Raw genomic sequence first — 15,728 nt, 5'->3', positions numbered from 1 at the left:
TTGGCTGCTTTTATTGCTTTTATGAAACGCCAGTTTGAATAGGGAATGATAGTAGTGAGGACTATGTTCAATATCATCTCAAAAGTATTGTTTAAGATTTAGAAGAATAACAAGATAACTATAATTTATATAGATTACAATATGTCATCATCATGAAAATGAAATTAGATATCTATTGAATGTAATGGCAGGGAGCAGTATCAAAGAGATACCACATGTTTGATGAAACTCATTTATAGTCCCGGATATATATAGGCGCAGTGCCATTTCATATTTCCGTACTTGCGTGTTTTTAAGTGTGATATTCGAAATGTTACATAGTGAACATTATTTTTGTTCTCATCCTTTACAGTCACCACCGAAGATATTTCCTGTGGCCAGGATACGGATAGTAAGTGGTGTATGATCTTTGTAGATATATAATAATACCAGTAATGAGAACGTCGAAATAATTTCGACTGCTCGACATGATTTACATCCGTTTGTCTTAACTCATTGAGGTTGAGTCCCAGGTGTGCTCGGGCAAGTGTCTCTGGAAAATGCGTATTGTAGCAAAATCAGCCCGTCCTCAACGGGTAATATTAGGATCGGTATAATTCATGATCCTACAGCAAATGATAAAGATTCTTTGTAATGAAAAGTAGTGTGACCTCGCCTTTCTTACACTTTCTCCCAAGTTGGAGACACCCTTTTGTTACCAAACTACTGAACATAGATGAATGCACTTTCAGACAACATAGAATAAAGCAGTCTTTGATTTTAAATGTATTTATTAGTTTATCGAATAAAAACAAAATAAATTAGAAAAAAAAATGTACAATAGAAAACCACAGCTATAGACACAGATTAAAGTCATTGTACCATGCAATGTATGTTTTTATACCAATGTCTGTCTTCGTACCAATCAACTTTGGCAGCATCCGAGGCCGGAGGTCCGGGTACTGTCTACATCCAGGATACAGTTAACCAAAGGATGGTTATTGACAACCTCGAACAAGTACCAGTGGTAAGCAGATCTCCAAAGAAGCTCAACGAAATTGTCACAACAAAAAGAAACGATAAATGACTAGCAAAATGATTTTCACTTAGCGAAAGAAATCGAATGTACAAAATTATTGTCCTTTTAGCTCTGCATTTTATGAGAGCAAAAATATCCTCTCTACATTAATTCATTTATCATTTGAAGCGATATTTGTTTTCTTAATTCATATGCATGTCACGCAGTGAAAGTAGGCCCACACTAAATGACGTTAAGTTAGCAATCATATGGGAAGATCAATATGATACTATATGAGTAGAACTATGCGCCTGGATTGTGACAGGTTGTTGCTGAAATGCTGCGCTACATTACAAGTTTCACAGCATTCATTCTGACACTGATGTCGAAGAGTAAAATGGTAATGAGCGGCCACATTTTAATCCCACAGCCATCAGTTTTGGTTGAACTTTGCTTCTGGAGGAAGACATTGCTTTCCCTTGGCCGTTTTATAACAGAAACAAAATATTTCGTTTAACAAAAATGTCCTTATTTTTCTTGCAAATATCAGGATGCAACATCTTGAGCCTCATGATTATAAGAAAGCATCCTAAACTAGTTGCTAAGGTAACAAAAATCAAAAACCTCGATGCCATTTCAAAGTTTCTTACTTTCCTTTCTTAACATTTGCTTTATAGTTCAAGTACTCAGCAGACTGTGAAAACATTCTGTTGTCTGAATCTGGTAAGTTTTAACTTGGAATCACCACCTAGAATGTTTGATTTGCAGTTTTGCGAAGAATATTGCCGGCCGAGAATAGTGGTGTATTACATAGATATCACTTTGTAAGAGAGTCTGTGCAATGGGATTTCCAAGACGTAGGCCAGTGAGCTAAGTTCATGTTATGTATACCAGGCATATGTGTCCTGTATTATTGTATTGTGACAATTTCCTACATATATTGTGTGACTCAGTCTGTTGTTTACCTTATAGATTTCCATACTAAAAGTGATTTTAACAGTCAAATATCTGTGATCTGTTTTCTTGTCATCACCCATGGGTCCTGCGCATTCTGATTATGATATGTTTGTTTTATACCTAATAGTCATTTTATTCCTAAAAGTCATTTCTTTCTGTTTGTTTCGCCTGACGTCATGATGTCAAAATGTTCATACATGGAGTCCTTGACGGGTCTTGAGATGGCCTTATTTCCCAGAGTAATTCACAAAATCTACAAGTTTATGCTTCTCTTGTTATTTCCTCTTTTCCATTTATATAGAGTTGAAAAATATAAACTTGTATCTGCTTACTTGTTTATTTATCTAAAAACAAATTTTATATTATCATAATTGTATCAATGTTTAGTTGAAGCGTATGTGATAAGTTTCCTAAAATATCATGTACTCATGTAAGCGTTATGAATATTGCTTTGTTACATGTAAAATAAAATCATTTGAATTTGAACTTGAATAGACTAGCGGAAGCTTTCCTCATACAAAGTTTGATATTTCGCCTAATCTAGATTTCGTCTAATCTAATCTTATGCTAGAATTGTGAGAATTTCAACTATCCTCGTGTTTCATTTTCAGGTGCATCAGCGTGGCTTTCCCATGAAGAGAACAACCTTATCTTGTCGCAGGTAACTCTCAATCAGGGAGCACATCTGGCAATCGCCAGTGAGACAACAGTCGACACCGTCCAAGGTTATTCAGAGTCTTCTTTACAAGTCTTAGCAGATGCCCAACTCAGAGTGGAGAGTGCTCTTGATGCTGACGTTGCGACGGAACCACTCTCTACGCTCCATTTCTTCCGCAGGACGCCAGGATCGATCACACTCACCCGGAAGGTTGTTGTGCGAGGATCGCTCCTGACGGAGGGACCCATCAGCTTAACGGTGGGTGGATACGGAGCAGCATCCCTTGATGTCTATCCAGATCCTGATGCCGGCCATACCCAGTTCCTTCAGCTACTCGTTCTTGACGTGAGGCGGGAGGCCCAGGTCACACTCCATCCTTCCCCTGCCAGCTCGGTTTGTGGCTATTCTCTGAGAATCAATAACCTGGATGAAGGTAGACTCGTAATGGCACCTAGATCTTCCCTCAAGGTAGCTTGTCCATCGGAAATCATCGCTAGGACAGTGGCACTGGCTGATGTGACATTTGACACAGTTGGAAGCAGGTCCCCATCTCACATAAACATTACAGAACTAGAGGTCATTGGGAATACGGATGCCGGAGTTCTCCAAATTGATGGTGATGACTCATACAGTATCGACGTCTCGCAAGATGGTGTCCTCTCCTTTCAGCCAGTGAACCCTGACTTTGTCTTTGGACAGATTTCTGTGGATGGAAACATCACATCCAGCCAACCCCTTCACGTAGTGACCTCTGTACTCTCTATTGGTCCAGGAGGAATCTTTCAGTGGCCGGGTGTAAGCAATTCCATCATTCAGTGTCCACATGTTTCCGTAGGAGGAACTCTCTACCCGGGAGAATCCGTTGACTTTCTTGATGGAATCAGAACTTTTAATGTGACATCGACAGGAAGAATCACTGCCTCTCTTGTTGCTCCCTTAAGGGTAGAGCACGTGTTCGTGGACGGAATAATGAACATTCTCACACCAACACTCTTCATTCCGTACGATGACTCTGAAACGTATATTGGTGACTTTGTAGTTGGCCCCAATGGTGTTCTTACGCTGTCTGCCCAGCCAGGTAGTTCTGAGGTTCATTCCATAAAGGTCAGGGATTTAGTCATTGAGGGTTCAGTTATTGCAGAGAACTTTGATATTGGGCGAGATGGGTTGGACAGACTTGTAATCACAAATGGAGGTCTTCTCTGGTTCAGACCAATTGATTCCCTCATGCAAATTGGTCATATTTCTGTCGACGGAAATATTACCGCATCGGTCCCACTCCATCTGGACTGTTCCTCTCTGTCGGTCGGTCCAGATGGAATCTTGCAGTGGCCGGGCCAGGACCAGTCCATCCTGGAATGCCACAACGTCATCATCGAAGGAGTTCTGTCTCCGGGAGCAAGGGTTGACTTTGGTCGTGGCATCTACTCGTTTGAAGTTGGAGCCGGAGGTCGGGTGACCCTGACTCCAAACTCTCCATTCTATGTAGAGACGGTGTACATAGACGGAGTCATGGACATTCTAGAACCTGTCTCGTTTGTGCCATATCCCGGTGAGGATGTCATCCAGAAGCTCAAGATTGGACCGGATGGGATCCTAACACTGGCTTCCAAACGGAGTGATACCTTGCCAAAGATAAATTCTCTGGACGTGGAGAGCCTCCTTGTAGAGGGTACCTTCAATGCTGAAAACCTCGATATCGGGTCGGATGGCATCAACACCGTCAGCGTCAATGGATCGTTCACTTTTACTGCTGAGGATGTGTACCTCATCCACCAGATGGATGTGTCTGGCCATGTCGAGTGTAGCAACGCGCTAACCCTGGTTGGTTTGCTCAATGACTCATATCTGGAGGCATATCGTGGGAGTAATATTGTCATCAACAGCGGACAGCTGGCCAATTTGTCATCATCCTTTGATGTTGCGCTTGACCGTCTAGCAACTAACGGTGCCTTGACTGTGATAGGACGAGCTGATTTTCATCTTTCAAGTTCCTTTCAGATTGACGATGATGGAGTTGTTCAGTTTCAAGATCGAGGTGAGTTGCATCTTCGTACCAGTACCAGAGTTTTATATTATTTGCAACCATGTACATAGACGAGTTCCTTGTTAGTTCTCTTTTGAGTATCAGGTGGAAACGAAAACAATAGTGTATTTTATAATGTAATATACTTGACTACCTTCCAGGACTTATCAACGAATTAATGTTTGTTGTAATGTTTTTCTGCGATGCGTGAAGTACTCCACTGGTAGTAAACGGACACGAATAAAGATGGTTAGGCTTTTGCATTCTCCTTTCCCTTTGTGCTTTTGAGATCTTGTTCATTTATTATGCTCTCGTACATGTCTTTAGTGAACAATGTATGCATTCACAATTACAGGCATTCCATTAGAGGACGCTTCGTCGAATATATCAACGGGGTCTCTTGAAGTTGATGGTCAATTTTTCAGCCCCGCTCTGAGCATCAAAGCGGATAGTCTGTCCTTAGGGCCAGAGGCAGTCATATCGGTCAGTGAAGGTGGTCATTTGTCCGATAATGGTCCAGGTAAGTGCATGCATGTTAATGCTAATGAAGCACACACACACACACGAACACACAAACACACACGCACGCACAGACACACACACACGTGCGCGCGAGCGAAACAATTTATTTCTGATTATGTATGTACACTTTGGTGTCCATGCCCTATTTGTCATTAGCAAATGTTTGACATTGTTTTAAAACAATGTCAAACAGTTTTCAAAACAATGTCGAATTGTTTTCTCAGAAGATAGTATTTCTAGGAATTTAGCTCATAAGCAAGATACAGCTAGGTGTTAAGGCTGAATTGGTGAAATGTGAGTTGATTAATGAAGATCATAGATAATGTCCTTGGCTTTGTATTTGGCGATTGTGTAACTTGCTGTTTACATATTTTGGACTGAACAGGTGCGGGAGCAATGAGCTCCTCCGGAGCCTCGGGGGCCAGTCATGGTGGTAGAGGCGGCCATGGAGGTGGAGCGGATGCTACCCAAGCTGGAATGCCCTATGGAAGCCTGTATACCCGGGGTACCTTGGGTAGTGGTGGTGGTAGCGGGACCACCGATGGCTCAGGAGGGAGGGGTGGCGGTTTCATGCATGCCATGGTCAAAGGAGCTGTGACCATCTACGGTCAAGTCAGGGCCAATGGTCAGGCCGCCAAGGCAAGTAAATGGTTCTCTCCTGCCACCTTTCCGCTGATTTACAGTTTGTCTGTTGCTGTTTTATTTTCTTCTTCTTTTAGAACCACACCGTTACTATCTTGCCAGTGGTACAATGCGCATTAAAATAGGACTGACGTACATGAAATTAACATCAAAGCAACGACATAAACAATCGACACATGAAAGCGCAGTAGCCATTAACTAGTTATAGCACAGACGCCACAGTGCATGTGTGTTCGTTTGCTTATTGAATTCATTGATTTAATATCCAGGGTCTTCATGCCGGAGGAGGCAGTGGTGGAGCCGTTTGGGTGTCATGTGACATTTTCCAAGGAAGTGGGCGTGTGTATGCTGATGGTGGGAGTGGCCAAGGACAGGGTGGGGGAGGTGCCGGAGGGCGTGTCTTCGTTCAAGCACAGACGATATCTTTCGATGATTCGAACTTTGGGGCAGCAGGTAAGGCATGTCTCTCTCGGCCAAGTTAAACATATCATCCATGTTATGACATAGGGAGGACCTAAAACTGTCGGTGTAATTGCTGCTAGTGACGATAGCAGAGACAAGGTGGTAACTTTGCGGTTTTAATAATTATCCGTTTGTTAACAAGATTTGTCCACTGAATGCAGCACAATTCGTTAGCACATACACACATTCACACAGAAGTCTTTTCCCCATACATGTATGTATATGACAACATTCACAACGTTATGCAGGGGCAATTTACAAGAACACACAAAAATGAAACAGTGTATATGATACCACATCATCCAGCACTTGTAAAACCATGGCAGCGTTATGCGTCATTTACATATTGAAGCATTTTCTCTTTTTACCACGACAAGACAGATATAGCAGATGCCTTATCAGTTTGAGCTTAAAAGGACGATATAAGAGAAAATTTCATTTGACTTACGCCACAATCCTTTGATAGTCAAGAAAATTACCAGATACATTGTACTTCTAACACCAATTAATGAATGTGTGTTTTACACACTTGTAAACTTATTCTCAAAGTGCATTGTAACGACACTTTGGAGGATAAGACAAAAACGCATATACACATACACATACACATACACATACACATACCAATACACACACACATACACACACATACACACACACACACATGTATGCATAAATGCATAACCTTTTCCATGATCCTTTGCCACCAGGTGGAGATGGTGCACATGTCGGAGGCCCAGGTTTGACCTACATAGAGAGCTCCTCACCTTCCATCCGACTTGTCCGTGTTGATAACAAGTGCAGGAAACCCGTGGTAAGTTTGAAGGCTACTATCAATGGCCACGTGATGAAAGGTTTGACATAGTATATGAATTTCCTTTCAACACACCTTGACTTCTTGTAATGTGTATAACACAATGCAATAGCGCATTACATTTTGATTAGGGAATCGAAAGTGCGTGGACCTCCACAAGATCATGTCTATGGGATTCACTGTTTCGTCACCAAGATAATTGAAACATCTGGACACAGAATCATTGACTATCATTGGTTGTCACTATTACATAGCCCTTATGAGAAGAAAACAAAGCATAGTACGTTCAAGATGATTATTCTCTTACATTAAACTTCATGAAATAAGAAAATACGCATACACCCGACTTGTTCTGTTAACGTCAGTTTTTATTTCGAAAGTAAACAATCGAAAAGAACAATTTATTTCTTGAAGCTCTTTTAAATTACCTAGATGAAGTAAATGTGTCAATATTGTATTTTTACACAAAGAGAGATTTATTTTTGTATTACCAGTTCGGTCTCAATTTCATGCTAACATCGTGCTGCTTAGAAGTCAGGAGGTTGCACCTCTATATCCTTTGAAAATGATTGTGATACGATTTGTTTTTTCTTTTGTATGACCCTGACAGGTTGACATGCCACACTCCTCAGATGACAGAGCAACAGCAGCGAGTTACAGTGATTTCACTCTTTCAAGTGAGTTTCTCTTTTTACTTTTGCAAAGGCGCAAGGAACGCCTTGGCAGAAGTGAAAACAAAATAACAAGAAAAGCACTCGGAGAGCACAGACCTCCGCCAAGTCAGCAACTCATATCAATTTCACCCTTACACGCATCCAATTTCAATATATATATATATATATATATATATATATATATATATAAAGATAAGTAACAAAGCTGCAACAAAGTTCATGCTGTATTCACCAACGGTTTATTTCTTCACACAAATTTTCGAGCGTCTCGCCGCCCTTTCTCAAGTGTTGATACTTGAGAAAGGGCGGCGAGACGCTCGAAAATTTGTGTGAAGAAATAAACCGTTGGTGAATACAGCATGAACTTTGTTGCAGCTTTGTTACTTATCTTTTTATCTTGCCAACACGTGGACTACCTTATCAACATATATATATATATATATATATATATATATAATATATATATATATATATATATTATATATATATATATTATATATATATATATTATATATATATATACTATATATATACTATATATATTATATATATAATATATATATATATATATATATATATATCAGCATTGTTTACGTCAATGCACGCAAAGATCGGCTTGAAACCCAAGTTCGTTGACCATAGATGTCAAAAAATGAAAAATCAATCCATATGAATGCATGGATCACTTCCAAAATTGAATGAGGTCTTTCTTGTGCCAAATCGACTATTCATGCAAGTTTCACTTTAATCCGTAAACAACTTTTTTGAGTTATTTTGCAAACAGACAAACCAACGCCCATGATCACTTAACCTCCTTTTTTGGCGGAGGTAGTAATCGCCGCTCGTTTAGCGGGAATTGGAGCAGGAATATTCCTTTCTGTACGTTTCATTATTGTCTGTATGTTAAAGACAGTTTGCGATGAGTTGACATGATCAATGTTACTAGATCCTTTACCATGTTTACCCTCGATATTTTTCACGATGCAACATAGCATCTAATGATTTATATTTGACATTTCTTTGCTGCATCGGAAAAAAAATAAGTTTAACCTTGATGGTGTACATTCATTACAGTTGAGTCCTTTTTTTGACGTCACATTGTATTATTATCATTAAACCAAGCATGAGATTTATGACTGTAATCCTAGGGTAAATGCTTAAAGCAATTACGTATACTCGCTGATCAAAGCTACGAGTTATTCTCAAACTCAGTCAAAGATTGTTTTAATTCATTAGAAATTTCCTTACATACTTGTATTGCTGCTTTAAAGCAAAGTCTCAAAACGGCCACATTATTCATTCGAAGTCTTTGTGCAAGCATGAAAGCAAGATGTATTTTACCGGGTAACTACCCGTCCGCAACTTCAATACAAGACGACCTTTCTGAATGAACGCATTTGTTGGAAAAGACATACAAGTCCGGCATGATACCCAGTTTTATCTAATCTATCTAATCTAATTATCATCTAAGAAAGACCTTAAGTTCATATATTTGAAATTCGAGAGTAAGAATCCAATTCCTATCTGCCTATTAAATTCTGATCCGCAACCATAAATTTTACAGCATTCTGTTGAGATGATTAATCTCTAGTGAGTTTAAATGTCTTATTGATGGTGTGCGTTGTCGGTATGTATTATCAGGTGGCGTGGCATGGCTTGATGAAGGCTTTCACGACCTTACGGCAATCAGAATCAACGGCAGCGCCCACCTCGCCATCTTTGGCAATGAAACTGTGGTGAAAGTCGGCAACATTGATGGTGACGAAACCGGTTACATTCACGTGGGCCCCACCCAGACACTTAACATAACAGATGTGAGCATCGTTGTAATAATATGCCATATAATATTCCAATTCTGAGTGGAAGGGCTGTCAGTTCACAGGGGCGGATCCAGCAATTCCGTAGACATGGTAGGGGCGCCTTTACAAAATTAAAGGGGGGGGGCGCACATCCCCTCCATTTTTTCTTTTAATTTCTTTTGCTAAAAATAAAAAAAAAAATAAAGGGGGGGGGGGACGCGCCCGATGCGCCCCACTTGGATCCGCCACTGGTTTAGAAATAGGGAAGTGGTAAGAAGGAGTTTGCGGAGTGGATGGGGAGGATCCAGAATCAAGAACACCAGGGGCCTGTTTCATAATGAGTTGCAATTGATCTTACTCTCGATTTATTGAGCGTAACTCGGAAAAACGAGCGGAAGTTCAATATTGAGCGTAAGCTCTGTGTCATAAAGACACTTGCGCTTGATTTCAAGAAATATCAAGTGTAACTTTCAGAAGATTAACCGCTACTCGGGATCAATCGCAATAACTTTTTGTTTATGGATCGCAATTTGCGATTACGCTTAACCTCTTACGCTTAACAACTTACGCTTAACCTCTATGAAACGTGCCCCTGGTTAGAAATAGGGAAGTGATGAGAAGGGATTTGGGGAATGGATGTAGTTGATCCAGAATCAAGAACACCAGTCATAGCAATGTGCATCAAATCTCATGAAGGCCTACTTTAGTCTAAGACTCATCATACCATGTTTTTGTCAGAGGAAGCAGTACATATTTAGGTTATCATGAACCTTGCAAGTTATCACCTTGATGTTCCCAAAATATTGCTTTTTAGCTTTTCCACTGGGCACAATTTTACTTTTTTGATTTTTTCAGTAATATTTCTTTAACCATGTCCTAGTTTACGTAATCTGTTTTTGTAAATTTTCTTGGAGTCTGTTGGGTACCGCTGATTGCGATTTTTTTTTTTTTGTAGGTGTGGCCCTACAAACGTCACAAAACGACATGGCAACCAGTGATCTATGAGAGTGCCACACTAGTACTTCCGGAGGCTACGTTTGAGATCAGAGCGCCTTTTGATTGGAACGAATTCGCCTCGACGGCACCATACGCCTGTCCGGCCGGTCATCGCCGAGAACCGGACGTGACCATCTGGGGTATTCTTGATGGTGGCAGAGGTCATCTTTTGGTTGGAACTGGTACGTTTGTGCTTTCGATGGCTACATTTTTGTAAGTCGTACTTGATATGTGATAGGGAGAGACAAGCGTTTTTTGTTCTGCGCCCGTGACTTCGTTTTCGATAGTATTTATACTGGCCTGTATATTTCAATGTTGGCTTCCTTGCTGGAAAGAACACAGTGTCCCACAATGTGAGAACCACAGTGTGAAGACAGTGTGAACACAGTGCAAACACATTGTGAACACAGTGTGAAATCTCTTCATCCTTTTAAATTCGAGCGTTTTAACGGTTTGAACACAATGTGAGTCATCAATTCACAGTGTGGAACAAAGCATTACTATGTGAACACACTGTGAAAACCACACCACAGTGTGAAATCATCTTCACCCCGTTAAATTAGAGCGTTTTCACATAATTGACTATAATTATGTACGCACTATGGGACACTGATGGGTTCTTTCCAGTAGGGGTATCATATCATCCAGTCTGTTTTATTTGTAATATTCATGCGGAACAGAAGTTGTATGGAATGATAGTCGATGCAATTCTAGTCATGCTGACTGAAGAATGTCTAACGTTATAGTGATACGATTGTGAACGAGTGGAATAATCGCAATGATATACACTTGTACTACAATTATTATTTCTTTATGAATCAAAACAGGAGTCAATGATGACCATCAGGTTCCTCAACTTAGATTCAAATGCAATTAGATATCTGCCTTCCACTGTAAGCCTAAATGCGTGTGGGAAGCCACCTGGATTTTAATTGCCATATAGCCACAACTAGTTGTCATAAGATGTCTTACAAGATTGACATGTGACTAACACTTGTAGGAGGAGGCGTGGAGGTCAAAGAAGAGGAATGCTTGAGAAATTTCGACCAGTTGGTATACGACTTGATTTGCCCTTCGAAAGACATGGTGAATTCAACCCTGAACCACTTAGAAGGACCAGGAGTTGGAAGCCTCTTCAAATCAAGCTCCCTACTTCCAGAACTGATCTCCATCTACACTCATTCTTCCCAAGAACCACCAGATACTGGAATTCCTTATACCACAAGCAATAACCAATATAGCTGATCCACGTTCATTTAAAGATACATTATCCAACATTTTGAGTAATGTCCCTCCTACCATGACCTATGAACCAAAGTTGAGTGTTGCTCTACCAGGGCTGATCAACGTACACCATCAAGATCAAGATCACGATCGATCTACGTATAATTCTTAAAATGTAACAAAGCAGCTGCATGATGACTTCTAAACTTACAGGCTGTGCGTTGAGGACTGGCTGTGCAGTCAGTGTGCTAGGATCTGGCATTCTTGATGCCGCATGCAGCTGTAGGACCTAAATATATGTAGTTGCTATTGATGATTACTTGAAACGAGGCAGATACATGTACTACAGTAATCGAGAATATCAACGGAGTATTTATTTTTCCCCAGGTGCATTGGTCCGTATGGCAATGCCCAGCTATCGCAGTCTCCAGTTTGTTGGCATTACTGTCCAAGATGGTGGAATTCTTCAGCTCGACAGCCAGTATAACAGCACTCAAGATTCCTGGCACATTGCGGTAAAAAATGTGTTTGTTTCTTTTTGTTTATTTGTTTGTTTATATGTTCTTTTTTTTTAATTGGAAAGAATCTCGTAAGAAAATATAAAGTGTGTGATATGCTCGCTGAGGTTGCACTATGTAATGATAGTTATCCTTAAAAACTGCCAAAAAATGATAGCAATTCCATTGTAGGTTGTTGTTGTTGGGTGTTTTTTTTTGCTGCTTTGAGCTGCCCATTATTGGGAAATATCAAGTGAAAAATAAAATCAGACGAAGAATTCCTGTAATGGTAAACTCTGAATTCTAATTTCATCCAATATTCCTTTTTTTCCGGTTGAAAAGGTCTCACCTGGTAGTGGTGAGGGTCAGAGGTCAGGCACAGTCACTGTTGAAGGTGGTGGACAACTGACGGCAAGGGCGCTAGTCCTCGAGACTCATTTCCTTGTAATCGATGAAGGTGGCCTTCTGACAGCCGAGGGGCTTGGTCTCTCGGTGGGACCAGGTTCTCCGGGGAGTGCGACCGGTGGTGCTGGGCATGGAGGACTAGGGGGACGAGGATCAGACCAAGGTAGGCTCACAACACTTGCCTTTAAGTAGGTAGGTTCTATCTCACTAGCTTTGATACAAGGTGGCCACCTTATGGTCAATCAGGTCTGCATAGTCGCAGCGTGGTCGCCGAGACGTCCTCTCGACGTGTCCAGGAGACTGTAACTTGGTCTCCGGGAAGTCGCAAGAGAATCGAACATGTTCGATCTTTTTAGGAGACTTTCTCCAGTCTCTAGCTGGTCTCGGAGAAGTCTCCGTGACGTCTCCTTAGTCGCGGAAATCAATTTTGTCTGCGAGGTCCCCAAAACGTATCAGCGACTTTGCGGAGACCCATTAGTGGGGCAGATATGTGAAAAAGATGCTCACATCCGGCGGAAAGTATGAAATTTTGCATATAGGGGTATTTTGAGGCGCTGATTTCCAAAACTGCCGGATCCAAGAGATCTGATCACGGGGTCGGCCGCCATTTTGAATTCCAATATGGCCGCCGTCAAAGATCCCTATCTTCAGTTCTGAATGACATTAGCCATTGGAATTTGATATATAAAAGCATGAAGATATGATGACTTCAATAACAGACTTATTTGATACGTCTGACAAGCTGCACGGCAGCCAATTTGAATTTAATACATATTTGCCATGTTGGAGTGTTGAAAATCTCTATCTCGGGTTTGTAAATTAAGCTACCTGATTGAGCGCGCGTTTGTAAGTGATAGAGTGCGCGCTGATGTATTTACGTTGTGACGTCAGTGAAAGGTGCATTATACTTCATGTATTTACATTGTGACGTCATGAAAGGTGCATTATGCTTCCTTTTTGCTGCACTTTTTGACATGCCCGTGAATGTTAGTCGTGATGTTTGTCTTCGTATCCACATTGGAATTCAAAATAGCAGGCATTGCGTTTGTCAGACACATCACATCAGTTAATATTTTAAATCAGTATGTTAAAATACTTGTTTACACCTAATTTCAGGGTCACTCACCACTTAGAAATCGAGATAGGGATTTTGAATATTTCGTCGAGGCGGCCATATTGGAATTCAAAATGGTGGCCATTCGATGTTTGTCAGACACTCCGAATCAATCTGTCATCAAATTCAATGTGTCAAAACGCTCATGTGTACCAAATTTTGGTGCCACAGGTCATTCAGAACTGAAGATAGGGATCTTTGAATTTGTTTTGTGATGGCGGCCGACCCCGTGGTCAAATCTCTTTGATCCGGCAATATTTGAAATCAGCGCCCCAAAATACCCCTATATGCAAAATTTCATACTTTCCGCCGGATGTGAGCATTTCGACCAACTTTTGTTACATATCTGCCCTACTACATTAATTGGCGACTGAGAAGAAGTCGTGGAGAAGTCGCGGCGACATTGCGGCGAAGTTTCTGAGACTTCCCAGCGAGTAGGTTGTCACCTTATCTGGAGACGTCTCGGACGTCGCTCTGGACTCTTTCTTGGTGAGAGCACAAGCCAATTCTTGGTCTTTTGAGTCGCATGAGTCCCAGCGACTGATCAGTGGCAATAGACCCCTTCGGTGAGATAGGCCCTCTAGTCAGTTTTGATAATGAGGCAAGATTCTTTCTGGGATGAACGAGGAAATTGTTACTTTTTATATTTGAAAATATAGAAATATAATAATTTTGTTAAATCTGCAGACGCAGAGGTCGGGACTGTCTATGGCTCTCTTCGACATCCCTGGGAGTTTGGCAGTGGAATCGGTGATGACAGTAGAGCAGGTAATAAAAATGTTAATGTATTATATAGCGCTGTACTTCCTAAGCCAAGAGATGCATAAACTGGTTATACGTTTGCGATGTCTCATGAGTACGCGGAGTTTAGTATCAGGTTTTAGAGTAGCCACTAGTGACAAAAGTTCATCTCTCTGTGTATACCCGTGGGGTATATAAAGGGGCTCAGGCTTTCATGATATAGATTTGCCACACCTACATTCACATAACAACAATAACTGACGGGTGGTTAATACCAATTCTATTCAGAAGTTCACGATTTCAAAAATACAATCGGCTTTTCAGGAGGGTGCAGTTTCAAACACTTTCAACAACATATTCAACTCTGATTTCTAACGCTCTAATTTCTAACGCTAATTCTAACGCTAATTACGGGATAATTTCTTTTATTACACAGTGTTTGACCATTAAGTGATATTTTATGTCATTCATAAATAAGCAAGAAAAATATGCTTGACATTATGTTAGAGTTGAAAATGAATCTTCAGATTGCTCAGAAAGATCACTGAAGATGGCGGCAGCAAACCGGATCATCTACAGCACACATGCACCTGTGGAATTTTTTTTTTTGTGCATCTCTAGAAAACTAACAGCTGTTTGAATGATTTAAGCCATTAGGAACTCTAGATCTTGAACCTCCTTGGTGTGCCCGGATTGAAAGAACTTGTCTGTATTATCATGATTGTAGCCATGTGAAAAGCCGTGTATATTCAAGCACCTCTCGGGCGGGGAAATAAGAAATTCAGACAGATGCTACCAAACAGCCGCCCAGGACGTTGCATTCTTTTCTTTTCTTTTCTCTCCTTCTGGTATAAACTTAGGTGGTGGAGTGCTAAGACTGATAGTGAATAGTGTGCTGACTGTCGACGGTACCCTCCAGGCGAATGGAAATTTGGGTTGCAGTGGTGGCTCTGTATGGATCGCCACCAAAGAGCTTGAAGGATCTGGTGTGGTTCAGGTATTTGATCCTACCGAATCGGGACATGCAATAATGTGTGTGAAGCATCTCACATGACACAAACCTACTAGAAAAGATAATAGCAAATTAAGATCCATTAAAGTGGTATTAAAATGGATTATAAGATTTCCTCTTAAGTAAGATGAAATACATTCCTTAATTGTGTGTGTTGTGACACATTTTCAAAGCTTTAAGAATAATTC

At 40.7% G+C, this 15,728-nt stretch overlaps 1 protein-coding gene and 1 long non-coding RNA gene across 2 annotated transcripts in view; both read left to right on the top strand.

The window, feature by feature from the left end:
• The first annotated feature begins 351 nt into the window (after positions 1-351).
• Positions 352-2,031, top strand: LOC139731083 (uncharacterized). The gene is made up of 3 exons (XR_011710951.1): positions 352-391; positions 918-1,006; positions 1,675-2,031. It is a non-coding gene; the product is annotated as an uncharacterized lncRNA (long non-coding RNA).
• Positions 2,032-2,482: 451 nt separating this feature from the next.
• LOC139731075 (uncharacterized) overlaps positions 2,483-15,728 on the top strand; it is a 40,025-nt gene continuing 26,779 nt past the window's right edge. The window contains exons 1-12 of the mRNA XM_071641955.1: positions 2,483-4,650; positions 4,994-5,158; positions 5,546-5,799; positions 6,072-6,255; positions 6,975-7,078; positions 7,689-7,755; positions 9,394-9,566; positions 10,507-10,729; positions 12,159-12,286; positions 12,611-12,836; positions 14,475-14,555; positions 15,389-15,525. Of these exons, the coding sequence (XP_071498056.1) occupies positions 3,057-4,650; positions 4,994-5,158; positions 5,546-5,799; positions 6,072-6,255; positions 6,975-7,078; positions 7,689-7,755; positions 9,394-9,566; positions 10,507-10,729; positions 12,159-12,286; positions 12,611-12,836; positions 14,475-14,555; positions 15,389-15,525 (3,336 nt within the window). The 5' untranslated portion in view covers positions 2,483-3,056. The remainder of the gene's footprint in view (positions 4,651-4,993; positions 5,159-5,545; positions 5,800-6,071; positions 6,256-6,974; positions 7,079-7,688; positions 7,756-9,393; positions 9,567-10,506; positions 10,730-12,158; positions 12,287-12,610; positions 12,837-14,474; positions 14,556-15,388; positions 15,526-15,728) is intronic.

Source organism: Diadema antillarum, unplaced genomic scaffold, assembly GCF_040938485.1.
Source record: "Diadema antillarum isolate AM-2024a unplaced genomic scaffold, OU_Dant_1.0 seq00000356_RagTag, whole genome shotgun sequence".
Taxonomy (NCBI): domain Eukaryota; kingdom Metazoa; phylum Echinodermata; class Echinoidea; order Diadematoida; family Diadematidae; genus Diadema; species Diadema antillarum.
The sequence above is the reverse complement of the archived record's forward strand: the minus strand, read 5'-3'. Positions and strand labels throughout refer to the sequence as shown.